The 15,718-nt window shown below is 34.2% G+C and overlaps 2 protein-coding genes across 4 annotated transcripts; both read right to left on the reverse strand.

The window, feature by feature from the left end:
* Nucleotides 1-3,431: 3,431 nt before the first annotated feature.
* On the reverse strand, nt 3,432-4,562 carry LOC112500031 (glycine-rich cell wall structural protein-like). Its single transcript, XM_025103293.1, has one exon. The coding sequence runs from the start codon at nt 4,560-4,562 to the stop codon at nt 3,432-3,434; it is 1,131 nt and encodes a 376-aa protein (XP_024959061.1).
* A 5,628-nt stretch (nt 4,563-10,190) lies between these two features.
* Nucleotides 10,191-13,985, reverse strand: LOC112501302 (trihelix transcription factor ASIL2-like). Of its 3 annotated transcripts, none has more exons than XM_025105015.1 (3): nt 13,771-13,985; nt 12,631-13,685; nt 10,191-10,418 (listed from the first exon to the last, which is right to left on the reverse strand). In XM_025105015.1, the coding sequence occupies exon 2, from the start codon at nt 13,670-13,672 to the stop codon at nt 12,635-12,637; it is 1,038 nt and encodes a 345-aa protein (XP_024960783.1). In that variant the 5' UTR covers nt 13,673-13,685; nt 13,771-13,985; the 3' UTR covers nt 10,191-10,418; nt 12,631-12,634. The 3 variants fall into 3 exon arrangements, with proteins under 3 accessions (XP_024960783.1, XP_024960784.1, XP_024960785.1); XM_025105016.1 differs by having other exon boundaries at nt 10,191-10,421; XM_025105017.1 differs by having other exon boundaries at nt 12,631-13,682; nt 13,771-13,970.
* Nucleotides 13,986-15,718: the final 1,733 nt, after the last annotated feature.

Raw genomic sequence — 15,718 nt, forward strand, 5'->3', positions numbered from 1 at the left:
ATATATATATATATATATATATAAGGTATATTTCAAATGCAATCATGTTCATTTGTACAATTAATACAACTCAATCAATTGATATATTTATAAAAATGATGAGAGTTCATTTATTATGATTTGAATATTTATGAAAGATGATTAGAGTTTATATATATATATATATATATATATATATAATAACAATATCCTTTTGAATTTAAAATATATGTTTTCTTTATAAAAAAAATAAGTGAAAAGGATAAAAGTATACATTCAACAAAGCACACACACACCCATTTGGATTTTTGCTTTACTTTTTTCTCCATTTCATGGTGTTTCCTTATCAATTGCTTACTTCATCATGTAGCTTTCCTTTTTAAACATTCTTTATTTTTATTATAAGCTAATTAAATTAAATACTAATGCCCTTTTCTTTTATATATATATATATATATATATATATATAGAAAAGATATTTTAAATGCAACTCATTACATTTGTACAATCAATGTAACTTAATCAATTGAGATATTTATGGAAATTATAAGAGTTCAGATATTATAAACTGAATATTTATGGAAGATGATTGTGGTTCATTAATTATGATCAATACTTTATATTATGAAAGAATCAAAACTTTTATGAAATCACATATTCATCAAATTAAATGGACGGTTGAGATCGAGTTGTATTGGATGTATAAATGTAAAAGGTTGTGTAATAACTCACTTATATATATATATATATATAGAGAGAGAGAGAGAGAGAGGKTGGTTATTATACAACCTTTTACATTTGTACAACCAATACAACTCAATCTCAACCATCCATTTAAATTGATGAATATGTGATTTCATAGAAGTTTTAATTGTTTCCTAATATATAAAAAAAAAACTTGAGATTACGTGAAACCAGCCTGTTTTTGTGAGATTACCTTTTTACACTTGAAACTTTACAACAAAATGCTGTGAAGGTAACATTCACAACATTTTTGCTGTAAAGGTTCGATTATTTTTACTTTCACAGTCTTTTGCTATGAAATTTCAAGTGTAAAAAAATGGTTTTACGGATATTACGAATAAAATAAAATTGATGATGTATGGTAAAGAAGATGAATTGACGTGGAATCTTTAGGGGACAATTACTTGACTCAACCGTCCACATAATGACGTAAGAAAAGTCTCATCTCCTTTGTGAAATTCAGGTCACGTGCCATCACGTGCTTATCTTTTTAATAATTTACATTCCATTTTTTAATAGTAATTTATAAGGCTTAAATAAAAAATTTTGAAAATGGGCCCCTCAAATGAAATAATTTCGTTACGGATTGAATCCCTGCCTTTTAACTCTGTTAAAATTTAAGGGTCATTTACCAAACACTTATCTAGTAAGTTTTTATTGGTACAATTTAACATTATTATTTATTTATCGGGTAATATTTTAGTCCATTAAAACGACATCCTATGCAACAATTTATCCGGTAAGCGTTTACCACGGTAATAGTCGTCGCCCTCACTTACCGGGTAAGACTCTTGGTCCTTATCTCGCTCTTGCCAGATAAGATTATTGGTCCTTACCATATTCATTAAGTAAGTAATCTGACTTGGTAAGCACTTACCCAGGTGAGCGTTTGGTGAACGGCACGTTAGTTCGGTTATACCATGTGCATTTTGGTTCAATTTTGGTTCAGCATCAAGATGGTCAGTAGACGATGGAAGTTGGAGTTCTTAGACCTTGTGGCTACAGCTGGGTGCTTTCAGATCATCCTATTAATTGGAAAATGACTACAAATCATGCACCGTCCAAAAGACGATCTCGTAGGAGATGGTGATAGCCGGAGTAAGTGACGAAAGCGAGCGATGGCGATGGCGATGGCAAAAGAAGTAGGTGGGGTGTCGTTATTGTCTAACCTTTCGGATGAGTTTTTCGTTTTCGTTTTTCTTCTTCATCAAATGGTTTTACACCAGTACACCTAACCTTGTACAACAGTTATTTTACTTCTAATTTAACTGATATAAAGTTAACAGAGTTAGGTCAAGGGACCTAATTCATAAAAAATATGAAACCACGATGACCATAACTGTAATTAGTTTCTTTGGGAGACCTAATCCATAATTTTCGTATAAGCACACGCACGATTAATCTCAGGGCGACTACCTGCTTTGCAGATAGTATCAAACTTTTTTTGTTCCTTAGTGAAACGAAAAATACACTTGAAATAGTTTCTAATGATGAAACAAAACATGTGAAACTATCACATTATGAAACAAATACATGTGAAACAATATTTTTAAATCATATCATTTGATGGAAAAAAAATCATGTAAAAAATATTTTTAAAAATCATTTGATTTGGACCAATATATATTTTAAAATTTTAACAATTAATTTAAAACACGAGTAAATTACGTTTTTGTCCCTATGTTTAAAATTTCTATTTTCGTCCTTTTGATTTTGAAATGTACGATTTTCATTCTTATAGTTTACAATTCCTCGTTGTCTTCGTTTTTTATAGTTTATAATTTATTGTTGTTTTCCTTCCTCTTACTTAAAAATAGAAGTTAGTTGTATAGATGAAAGTAGCAATGAATTGCTAATCATATGAATGAAAACTGCAATTTTAAAACCATAAAAAAAGTAGCTGTTTTTTTATTAACCTGGATATTCAACCCGTTACGCAAGCCGACTAATCTCATGGCAACCACCCGTTTCGCAGGTAGCCCGGAGTCACTGTATTTGAACCTCCGTGGCCACAAGGTGATTTTTTTTTCTTCCTAGGATTCGAACTTTAGACCTACAACCATTGGAGTTTAAGCTCAAATGAATCGGACACCACCCTTATGGTTGCTATTTTTAACAACCCATAAGGATGAAAATGTAATTTACTCTCGAGACATTTTCACCCACAAATTATTTTGTACACTTTGCCATGTTGAAATACATTTCAAATAATTATCGGGTAAAACTTTTGGTCATTGTCTCATTCTTACCGGGTAAGATTATTGGTCCTTACCATATTCATCCGATAAGGTAATGTGACTTGGTGTTCACTTACCCGAGTAAGCGTTTGGTAAACAGCCCCTTAATGATTTAAATTTTTTTTCGAAAATAATTATGACATAAGTAAAACTAGATTTTAGAGAAAGGTAAATGGGCAAATTCGTCAATATTTTTTTCGATAAAAAATATTGTAAACGTTTGTACCATGTGCATAATAATTTGAACTTGTTATTGACAACTTCATAAGACGTTAAAATGATGATAATAATAATAATTTAATAATTCAAATTACAAAAAGGAAAAAACAATCATACATCGAGTTAAATAAGAGTTATTGAGGTTAAATTTGAAGAGTATGAAATGCTATATGACGGTGAATATGATACCATTTAACCACCGATTTTACCATCATCTCCACCACCAGCACCACCACCTAATCCCCCTCCAATTCATTTGCCTCCACCTCCGCCTCCACCAAAGCCTCCACCACCGCCACCTATTCCTCCACCGAATCCACCACCAGCGCCCCCACCAAACCCGCCACCACTACTTCCGCCGAAGCCTCCACCTGCCCCACCACCAAATCCTCCACCAGATCCTTTTCCGATACCTCCTCCAAATCCACCTCCGGAGCCATTGCCTCCTCCAACACCACCTCCACCAATTCCACCGCCTCCTCCTCCCCCACCGCCCATACCTCCACCACCTCCTCCAATGCCTCCTCCGAAACCTCCTCCAACTCCTCCTCCGGACCCACCACCACCGCCCATGCCTCCTCCACCACCACCGCCCATCCCACCACCTCCTACTCCTCCACCGCCACCAATTCCTCCTCCTGTCCCTCCACCGCCACCAATCCCTCCTCCTGTCCCTCTACCGCCTCCAATCCCTCCTCCTACTCCTCCACCAGAACCCCCTCCAATTCCACCTCCACCACCACCACTATCGCCACCTCCCTTTCCTACTCCACCACCAGAACCTCCACCAATTCCACCTCCAGCTCCACCACCATCTCCCTTTCCTATTCCTCCACCAGCACCACCACCACCACCATCTCCCTTTCCTATTCCTCCACCAGCACCGCCACCACCTCCAATCCCACCACCTTTCCCTTTCCCTTTCCCTTTCCCAATTCCACCACCACCGCCATTTCCCTTACCAATGCCACCGCCACCACCTCCTCCTTTCCCTATTCCACCTCCACTACTACCACTATCATGACCATGGTGGCTTTTCTCCTTCTTGTTATGCTTCTTCCCTTTATTGCCACCACCTTTTTCTTTCCCAACACAATCAGGTTTCACAACTTTCTTATCATCACCCCCAATCGTAAAACCCACCCCATTTCCAATCCCAAAACTAAAAGAACCACCACCACCACCGCCTCCACCCCAACCACCACCACCGCCTCCACCAAATCCCGGCTGATCATCAACAAACCATTCTGGCTTCTTTACATCATCCCCGCCACCACCACCTTTCTCCACCGCCACCAACTTTCTTCCCTCAACACAATTTCCCACAAACAAAGCAAACAAAAATCCCACAAAAACACCACTTTTAACACCACCACACCCCATCATTAAAATTGGTATATCCCATAATGATGATAAAAGGGGCTTATATATACATTTTTTTTGTAAATACAAATTTAATTTTCTACAACTTCTCAACTAAAATTTACACTTTTTCCAAAATTACTTATTAAAATATTATTAGTTACCTCCCAACCAATCCAACTCTACTACCCATTCATCTACGTGACTAGCTTCATATTTGCATTCAAAGCCACCGTACACACATGCACTTTCTCCTCTTTTACATTCATTTTTCTCAATTAAAATAAGAAAATTTATTAAAATAGCTGTTTTTCAGGGTTGGTTTCATCTCTTAGTCATTTTTACTGCAAGTTTATCAAAACAGCTATAGGTTCGCAAAAACTCACGTCCATAATTGAAGGCCCAGTTAAACGACGAAAGAAAATTTTACTTTTTTTTACCCGTATCTGCAAAAAAAAATTACATTTCTCACTCAGGTTTGCAGATATATTTTTCACCCAGGTCTGTAAAAAAAATTAAAAATTTGTGAACGTAGGACTATTTTGGTAAAGCTTGTAAAGAAATGACTGAGAATGGAAACCAATCGGTAAAAATAACGATTTTAATTAAATTTTCTAAATATATCCAAAATATCCATATTATTTATGATACAATTATTGATGTCAAAATTAATAAAATATTGAAGGTGTTTGGTATCCAGATATGATAGGATGAAACAAGACTAAACAGAATAGAACATGTGTTCAACATGTGGTAAGACAAAACTGGACACGACAGAACAAATAAAAAGATCAATTTACTCTTAATGAGTTGTTTATATATTTTGATTATTTTATGTAATTTATTAAATTAGATAAAATATATATATTTTTATAACAAAATATATCATTAGATTGTTTTCGTGAAGAAGATTAGAATGACACAAAAACAAAAACGTTTATGTAGTTTTCAATTTTTATTTTATACATTTTATGTATTTTTATTATTATTATTATTATTATTAATACTTAATAAATTGCATAGATTAATCAAATTATAGAAACCGTATAAAAAATTAGATTTTAAGAACGGTAAAAGTAAAAGTTTAAAGAAAATATAAAATACAATAAGTAAAATTTAAAAAATAAATAACATGTAAAAAGGGAGATGTATTTAATGTTTTAGAAGATAATTATGCTTTATTTTGAGATTAATATTGGTAAAAGTAGATATGTTCCACTCTGTTTACACATAAAAGTCCTATCAAACTGCCAATCAAGGGCAATAGAATTAAAGCAGATAAAAGTGTATGGAAAAAAATTCAAGGAGGAATAAAAATCCCCTTGTGGCCACGGAGGTTCAAATACGGTGACTCCGGGCTATCTGCAAAGCAGATGGTCGTCCTGGGATTAGTCGGCTCGCATAGCGGGTTGAATATCCAGGTTAATAAAAAAAAAGTCCTATCAAACGTGGAACACTGACGTCTGTTTTGTTATGTCTTATCATGTCATGTCCTGTGTACCAAACGCACCTTACAAGATATGTGATTGCATGAGCAACCACAATTTATTTATCCTTGTAAGCTACAAAGTTTTTTAAATACTTCAACAAGAATAACAGTTAATTTAACCACAAGGGTGGTGCCCGGTTGGTTTTTTTTAATTATATTCACATTGTTATATATTTTTTTCATCCATTTTTCAGTATTTTCACATTCTCAACTTTTTTACAGTTCATATTTAACTGTTCCTCTCAATATAGATCATATATAAACCATGTAAAAGACTTGAACAAACGTCTAATAGTTGATAAAATCAAGATCAAAAATATAAACCAGCAACACCAATATACAGTTTATGATGACACATAATTATACAACCCTGATCGTTGTTGACATTGCAGCAGTTCCGCCAATATCTCTTCATCAATTGGAGCACAAATTAGATTTCTTGAGGAATGTATCGAGATACAAATAAAACCCATGATTAAATTCCCAACACAAATTTAACGATTTAGACGATCTTTAGTAAAAAGTAAAAAACAACTTTGTTTTGGATTAACCTGGATATCCAACCCGCTATGCGAGCCGACTAATCCCATGACGACCACATGCTTTATGGGTAGCCCGGAGTCATCGCATTTGAACATATGTGGCTATAAAAGGGTTTTTATTCCTCCTTGGATTTGAACCTGTGACCTTCAAGCACTTTTAACTTTTGAAGCTCAAGTTTAAACCAATCAGACACCACTTTTATGATTTATTAAATAACTTATCCAAGTATTGGCTACCAAAAAGAAGAAAGTTAGAGGTTGGAAGGGGTTGTGTTTCATTCACCTCACGAGCCATCATTCAATTTGTTCCAAACCACCTCCTTATTTGTTCCCTTTCTATATTTTTATTTTTATTTTTATTTATTTTAAAATAAATACAATAATTGTTTATTTTTCGATTTTATTCTTAATTATATGATAGATAAATTAATTACTCCCTGTAATTCTATTATTATGATAAAACTATCTATTATGGGTCATTTACTTAAATGCTTACCTGGTAAGTGTTTAACATTGTGAGTCAACACTATAATTTATTTTATTGGGTAAGATTGTAGTACATCAAAACGTATCATATACAACAATTTACCTGGTAAGCGCTTACCCGAGTAAGAGTCATCACCTTCACTTACCGGGTAAAACTCTTCATCCTTATCATCGCTCTTACCGGGTAAGATTCTTGGTCCTTGTCATGTTCATCCGATAAGGAAAATTATCCGGTAAGTACTTACCGGATAAGCGTTTAGTAAACGGCTCCTTAGCATACAAAAATGTCACTTTTGATAGCAGATTTTTCTAAAAACAGAAATCAAAACATAATACATTACATGTTGATACAAATTGCATGAAAAAAGTAACGTACTTTCAAACTTTCATTTTGGTACCTAAGATGTAAAGTTTTAAATATTTAAGTACCCAGATAACCGGTTATCATATTGATATGGCGAGTGATGTGGTATCCAACTCAGTATTATTTTCTGAAGCATTAATCAGATACCACATCAGCATGATAACCGGTTACCAGAATACTTAAATGTTTAAAACTTTACATCTTAAGTACCAAAATAGAAGTTTTAAAAGTACGTTACCCAAAATATGGATCAAGTTAAAGTACGTTACTTTTTCATGCAATTTGCTCGATTGTTTATTTAATTCAATTACTAGAATATAAAATAAAAATACGATTCAACAATCATGAAGAAGAATCTGATTCGTTTATCATTTAAACTGTGTTTTAAGACGTTCAATTTTGATACGTGAAGTATCGAAAATTATTGTCTTAGAATATAATTTAAACAAGTGTTAAATAGATATTATGCATAAAAATGTGATAATTTTGAAAACTACTGCATCATGTGTTATTTAATATGATTTTTCAATCTAAAACTAGAATTTAGAATATTGATCAACATATATTTGTTTCACAATGTGAACCATTTTAATCTGTTTGTGAAAATAAAAAAGTTACACGTAAAAAGTTATCTGGTAAGAGGTAAACCAACCTCTTATTTTTCTTCAAATCCTCAATAACAGCATTTCTCAATCGATTAACCTTAATCGATCATTTCTCTCGATGGATCCTTACCAAATCAATCCACACCTCTCTCAATTAATGTATTTTAATAGGATGTATATGTGTTAAACACCGTCAATGACATATTTTCATTTAAATGAATGTTAATTATATATAACTTAGATGTAAATTCCGTAATGATGATGAATAAATATGTGAAATTGTATAAATTTATGTATAAATTCAACACTATAATTTTTAATGGGTAAAATAGACAATTTAAACAAATTCTGACGTTTATTAGTTTATGAAAACAAAGTCTTATTGATTCAGATTTCAGACTTTAAAACCCTGCTTATAAATTAGAAGTGAAATAAGACTTCAGACTTCAACACCTCTTAAAAAACAAACGTCACCTAAGTGTGTAAATTTTGCTATATATAAGTAATTAAATAACAACATGTAGTTATATCAACAAAGTTTACTTACTTTACCGGATGAGCATGGAAATGACTGATAATTTTACTCGGTAAGAGGTATATCAAGAACAAAAAATCTTACCTGGTAAGTAGGGATAAGATTATTAGGGGTCGTTTACCTAAACGCTAACTGGATAAGTATTTCCCGGTAAGATTCATCACTATCATGTGTCTTATCAGGTAATATTTTAGTCCATCAAAGTATGCAACAATTTACCCGTTAAACGCTATATCGGGTAAGAGTCATCACCTTCACTTACCAGGTAAGATTCCTGATCCTTGTCATCGCTCTTACTGGATAAGATTCTCAGTTCATCCTGTAAGGTAACATGACCTGGTAAGCGCTTACCGGAGAAGCGTTTGGTAAACGGCTCCTTACTCGATTAGCGGTTAACGAGTAAAGAGTGCTTACCAACAATCCATTTTGAGCCGAGAATGTTACCTGACAAGGTAATGGAGATTGGGAACTCTTGCCCATAAGCGCTTACCTATTAAGTGTTTGGCCCCTATAAAGCCTTAACCGGTCCCAACCAAGCCATAAGCCGAGAATGTTACCTATAAGCGCTTACCTATTAAGTGTTCGGTCCCAATTCCGATCCTTCCTCGAGCACAAACCCCTTTTGTCCATCTCTACTCATAAGTATGCTTACCACCTCTTTAATCATAAATCATTAGATGCAAAAAAAACGGTTGGTTTTAGCATCGCTCTTTCATTTACATCATAGAAACAATTGTTCTACTTTTTGGACTAGATGACATGTCTACATACAACCCACCCCCACATTCCACCAGATATGGACCGGTTTGGTTTGGTTTGGTTTGGTTTGGTCTTGTCTTTCCTTTTAATGATTATGTGACTTAAGCTCATAACTACCGAGGTCAAGCTTGGTATGGTTCTACAAACGGATGTCACAAAAACAAGCTAATCAAAAGAGAATCGGTCACAATTCTACAGTTGAAGAACCACGATCTAAGCTGTTAAGGATCATTGGCCCAGCAATACCTGGGTTATCGGTTGAGCCAGCCTCCGAGTCAAGGGTTCAAATCTTTGGTTGGTGAGAACTGAGAAGTATTCGTGAGTATTTGTTGTATATAAATATTATATATTTCAAAAAAAAAGGATCCAACTTAAAAAACAATTTACCCTCATAAGTTTATGGGAACTCCTAGTCGTTTTTCTGCTATTCAAATTCCTCATTACAAGCTTTGAGGGCTACGAGAAATACTATCTTAATTAAGAATAAGTTTAATTGGTCTGTTTTAAGGGTGCGATTGGTACACGAATGGACTGTACTAGTTGCGTGTCTGATTTAAGGAGAGTAGAAAACAACATAGGTTAAGAGGATATTTTGATGTATCAAATTATCAGCCCGACCAACCCAACCAACCCGTACGGGTTGGGTTGGGTTGGATTTTTGGATTGAGTTGGGTTGAGATTTTCAAACCGCAAACATTAGGTTGGGTTGTTCAAATGTCATCAACCCGATCAATCCAACCATGAGCACCCGTATGCATCATGATCAATTAAATGTATATGAATGCAATATGTTCCATAGAAATATTTGCAAAAATTCATGCTTTATAATAAAAGGGGACACTAAAATGCAAAAATGGATTCTGGAGTTGAAGAAAAGGAGCAAAAGGAGGAAACAGATCAGGCTTATTAATAATGTAGATAACATTATTATGCTTTACTTCAATACATATAAAAAGCTTCAAGGCAAAATACAAACAGCTAAAAAAAACTAACCTCCCAGATGAGGAAAAGAAGGAAGGAGGATGAAGACTTGATATGTAATGAGTTGCTGCAGCCATTGCTTAAGTTGCCATCCACCCTTTGAGGATGCTCTGCCACTGCTAAGAAGATGACTAGAATTCAAAGATTTACCAAAACAAAATTTGGATGTTGTTCTTAAAATAAGTACTTATAAAACTAAACTCAGTAAAACCCAAATAAATAGGGTCCCCCGTGCACGATACAATTCCATGGAGATCTCTCGGCTTGTAAAACATGTAAATTAAATTGTCAAAACACATAAGAAATGATTTTAAGGGATTTGGATTCCGTGGAAGGATTTTGAATCTTTGGTGTGTTTGGTTTGTAGGATTCGGAATGGAATTGAATTTCATTTTTTATAAATAATTTATAAAAACAAATTATAAATAATTATACAAATTAATTAAATTACCTTTTTATTAATTGATTATTACAAAACTAATGTTTTTGACATAATTTAAAACATTATTACATACAAATCCTATGAAATCTTGTGAAATAACAACCCCATAGGATTTCATAATCCTATGTTTGTGGGATTTCAAATCCAGGAAATCCTTCAAACCAAACATGGGATTGAAATGGAATTTAATTCCAAATCCAATCCAATCCAATCCTACAAACCAAACGTGAGTGTATTTGGAATCTATAATATATTTACTATTGCATCCCTATCCATCTTTGGTTTTTTCAACTTCTTAGCCTTATTTCACCATCATCACAATGTTTTTAATCAACTAATCTGCTCACTTTGTACAAAAAAATTCATTTTCTTTGTCAGGTTATCAAGGCATACTATAAAACAAGTATTCACTGCATATAAGAAGTTGGAAAAGTATTTTAAAATGTGAACTAAAATACACAGAATCGAGTAATGTCTACTGCTCAACCCTCGTTTCAAAAAGCCATAAGGAAAAACTATTCATTGAACAATCAAACACTCTCTCCTGGATGATTGTATGGATCGAGTAAGAGGTAAACTAAGAGCAAAGACAATACTCACAATAGTTAAACCTGAAATAAGGGCATTGAAATTAAAAGTTCTCCCCTATACTTTAAAACAAATCCTTTCTTGTTTCAAGTAAAAAATCTTACGATATGTTCAAAACCAACTAACGGATCAAGCATTGTATTTGAATAGTAGAATCAAGGGTTGAAATCCTGCAGCTTTAGGCATTTCTAAGAACATAATCTCTAACAGGGGTAATTGAAGAAGCATGATTAGGTTAGTAGAGTGGGGCGTGGATCGGTAGCTAGCATAGACAGAGCTATTGAGGTAGAGGATTGAAGGTAGTGTTAGTGAGTCAACAATTAGGTTACCAGAATCCCATGTTAGATTACGGGTGTGTGGTATTTCTTTCCCTGGTTGTGTTTTCATATACCTATTTCTACTTATATGTTGCTAATTCTAACTCGATTTTCTTGTTTCAGGTTCTTTTTCGAACTCCCACCTTCTGATATTCCCTCTATTTCTTTTGGGGAACTTTCTATCTTTGAGGGTAGAGGTCAAGTTTGCGTACACCTCCCTCCCCACCCCCACACCCAACTCCAAGGACCCGGGGGATATGTTTTTTTGGTTAAATATGTTAGGGCAAATCCATAATAACCACCAAAGTTACCACGATTCCTTTATACAGAAAAAAATATAAGTGCACATTATCTCCTACCTGCTAGTTGCTACATCTTTCTTTGAAAAAGAAAAAAGTGGTGAGTTTAGTGACAACATTTATGGTTGTCATAGATTTACTCGTTTTGCTATAACTCATGGATTCCTCATAATATGTTATCTACAAAACCCATAGTAGATTTTGATGCAATGGCACAAAGGGGAGACTTGTATTGGGAGTATGGAATTAGGAGAGCTAGGGAAGGTCAAGTTAACATGGTTATAATAAAATGGAAACAATGGATGCAATTCATCAAAGGATAAGCAAACACTATTGTCACCTTCGAATCACCGATTAAATGTTGCCATGTTTTGAATAATACTGGAAGCAACACGATGCATGCTTCAATCAGAAGTATAAATACCAAAATCAAATGACATAGACAATTTTACATGTAGCTTCTCACAACATGTTGGATATATGGTAATATTGGTATAGATTGAAGAGTTGCATTGCACAATATAGTGTTCTCTAAGAACTTATTGCATCTATAATCCACACATAATGATCAAATAAAAACAATAACTTGCAATAAACTCACTCTTTTAGTTGGAATAGTAATCAGACCGAGAAACTAATAAACCTTTCACTGAAGCTCAAAAAATAAGGAATAGAAAATTACCTGCTTATCCACTTAGATTCTCCACAGAATTAATGTCTTCATCATCCCCTTCCCTTATTTTTGCAATCTCAGCCTGTGCCCTCTCAAGAATCTGCTTCTTCTGCAGCTCCAACTCTCTCTGAAAATCCATCCTCATCTTCTCTAACTCCAACATCTGTTGTCTCTTTCTACCCTCAATCTTCTCATAAATCTCCCCAAAATTTTGAACTGACTCAGCCAGTAACCTAAATCCATCATCATCGTTCCTGTCATCTGAATCATCTTCATCAGATTCTGATTCCCCAGGACTATCCCTCATCTCATCCAAAGCATTCGATTGATTTAAATAAACTTTGGTATTCATAAACACATATTCCCCTGAATCAACCCCACAAGGCAAACCATTGTGTTGTTTCTTAGGAGATAACAGCATATCCATCTTTTTGAAGAACGCCCACTTGCCATGATACCCTTCTCCTCCTCTTCCCCCCATTCCCATATCCTCCATTTTCGCCTTCTCTTTCTTATACTTCTTTTTCAAAGTCTCCAACCTGTTCCTACACTGAGTTTCATTAATTTCCATTTTGCACATCTCTGAAACCTTCTCAGCAACCTCAACCCAATCATCTACCCTCAAACTCTTCCTCCCTAACTGCAAATATCTGTCCCCCCAAACCTCTAACAACACATATGTCGCATTTTCGCTCCACTCATCCCCTGACCTATCAGGAACGCCACCATAAACTTCTTTAGAAGCATTAACACTAGCACGTGGAGCAAATTCGTAATTCGAAACCAAATTATCTAATCTTCGCTTCTTTTGGTGACGCCTAGAAGACTCCCCTGTATCAATTCCACCTCCAGAAACCCTATAATACCCATGTTGATATTCATCCTCATCATCTTCTTCTTCTTCATCTTCTTGATAACCATATCTCTGGTTTATACCTTCATTATCTTCATCAAATTCATCATTTTCATACTCATTGTAAGTACTATTGCCATGGTAATTGTTATTGTTACGAACAGGACGTCTTGATCGAACCGATGGATTGTAATCCATTTATGAACCACTTCTGTATTGAATAAAAAAAATCAAAATATATTCATGAAACGAGTCACAAAATTCAAAAGCAACCAATACACAATACAAAACCCTACCTTTTACAGACGGAAAAAGGGGGAAAAGAATATATATCGATCCGCGATGATGAACCCTGATTTCGCATGAACCTTTCAAAATTGTAAAAAATCGTGAAAAGAATACTGAGATTTGATGAAAGTAAATGAAGCTCCCAACTGTTTGTTGCTAGGGTTTTCAAGTCGAATGGAGATTGCAAAGCGTGGGGCATGTAAGGATTGATGCTAACGTGCGCATGTGAGTTTGAAGTGCACGATTTGATATTTGCCTTTTGACTTTTTTGATGCCGAGCCAATCGTTTAGAGGAGTTGGAGTTTAGATTTTGACTTTTTACCTTTTGGAATAATTGGGCCTCAATTTATTGGGCCATGAAATATCAGCCCATTACTGTTTTGTATCGGTAAAAAAATCGACCCAGTAAGTGCTTACCCGAAAAAATTTAACACTATCATTTATGGGCCGTTTATTAAACACTTACCCGGTAAGCGCTTACTAGTAAAATTTAACACTACCACTTACTTACCGGGTAAGACTTTAGTCCACTAAAACGATATTGTATACAACAATTTACCCGGTAAGCACTTACCATGGTAAGAGTCGTCGCTCTCACTTACCGGGTAAAACTCTCGGTCCTTGTTTTCCTCTTACCGGGTAAGATTCTTAGTCCTTACCATATTTATTCAGTAAGGTAATGTGACTGGGTAATGGTATACCCGGGTAAGCGTTTGGTAAACGGCCCCTTACTTACCGGGTAAGATTTTAGTTCACTAAAATGGCATCATATGCAACAATTTACCCTGTAAGTACTTACCATGGTAGGAGTCGTCGTCCTCACTTACCGGGTAAGACTCTTGGTCCTTGTCTCGCTCTTATCGAGTAAAATTTTTAGTCATTGTCTCGCTCTTATCGAGTAAGATTTTTAATCCTTACTATATTTTCATCTGGTAAGGTAATGTGATTTTGGTAAGCGCTTACCCGGGTAAGCGTTTGGTAAATGGTCCCTAAATTACATTTTTCATCCCTATGGTTTGATAAAGTTTACAAATTTTTAAAATTACGATTTTCGTTTTTAAGGTTTATAATTTATTGTTATTTTCATTCTTATTGTTTATAACTTTTTTTTTGCTTTTGTCATTGTGATTTACAATGTTTTATTGTTTTTTAATCCCTCATGCTTAAAATAAACCTAACTTTTTTTCATTAACCCGGATATCCAACCCGTTATATGAGCCGACTAATCCCAGGACAACCATATGTTTTGCGAGTAGCCCGGAGTCACAACATTTTAAACCTCCGTGACCACAAGGGGATTTTTGTCCCTGCTTGGATTTGAATCTGGGACCTTCAGACATTTTTGACACTAACATTCTCTTTGCCAGCAGGCTCATCACATCCTTATACAATGCTTCGCATCTCGAAACGAGAATTATGGCTCGGCCCAAGAAAGCGCAAGATAATTCCATCGAATCTTGGTCCAAGTTTAAACAATCAGACATCACCCTTGTGGTTAAGATAAACATAATTGTAAGACCACATAACAAATTACAAAGATGAAAACATAATTTACTTTAAAAAAGTTGAATAAAAACATTATTGCATTTTTATTTTTATATTATTTTAAGATAAAAAAATTATTAAAAATATATATATTTACTTTTTGTAATTATAATATTTATGTTTAACATGAGTGATAAAAAAAGATTATTATAAGGTATAGTCTTATAAACCTGTAATTATTATATTTTTTAAAAAAGTAATTGACATTTTTATTTTTAAGAGTGAATTACGTTTTTAGCCTCTGTGGTTTGTTGAAAATTTCTGTTTTCATCGTTATGGTTTTGAAATTACAACTTTCAATTTCTTACCTTTTTCATTCTTATTATTTAAAATTTATTGGTTTAAAAGCATAAATAATGAATTTTTTTTTCTAAAATTTGTTTTAACAAATTCGATTTGAATTCTTTTAAT

The sequence above is a fragment of the Cynara cardunculus genome (assembly GCF_001531365.2).
Source record: "Cynara cardunculus var. scolymus isolate 2C chromosome LG 17, CcrdV1, whole genome shotgun sequence".
NCBI classification, from domain to species: domain Eukaryota; kingdom Viridiplantae; phylum Streptophyta; class Magnoliopsida; order Asterales; family Asteraceae; genus Cynara; species Cynara cardunculus.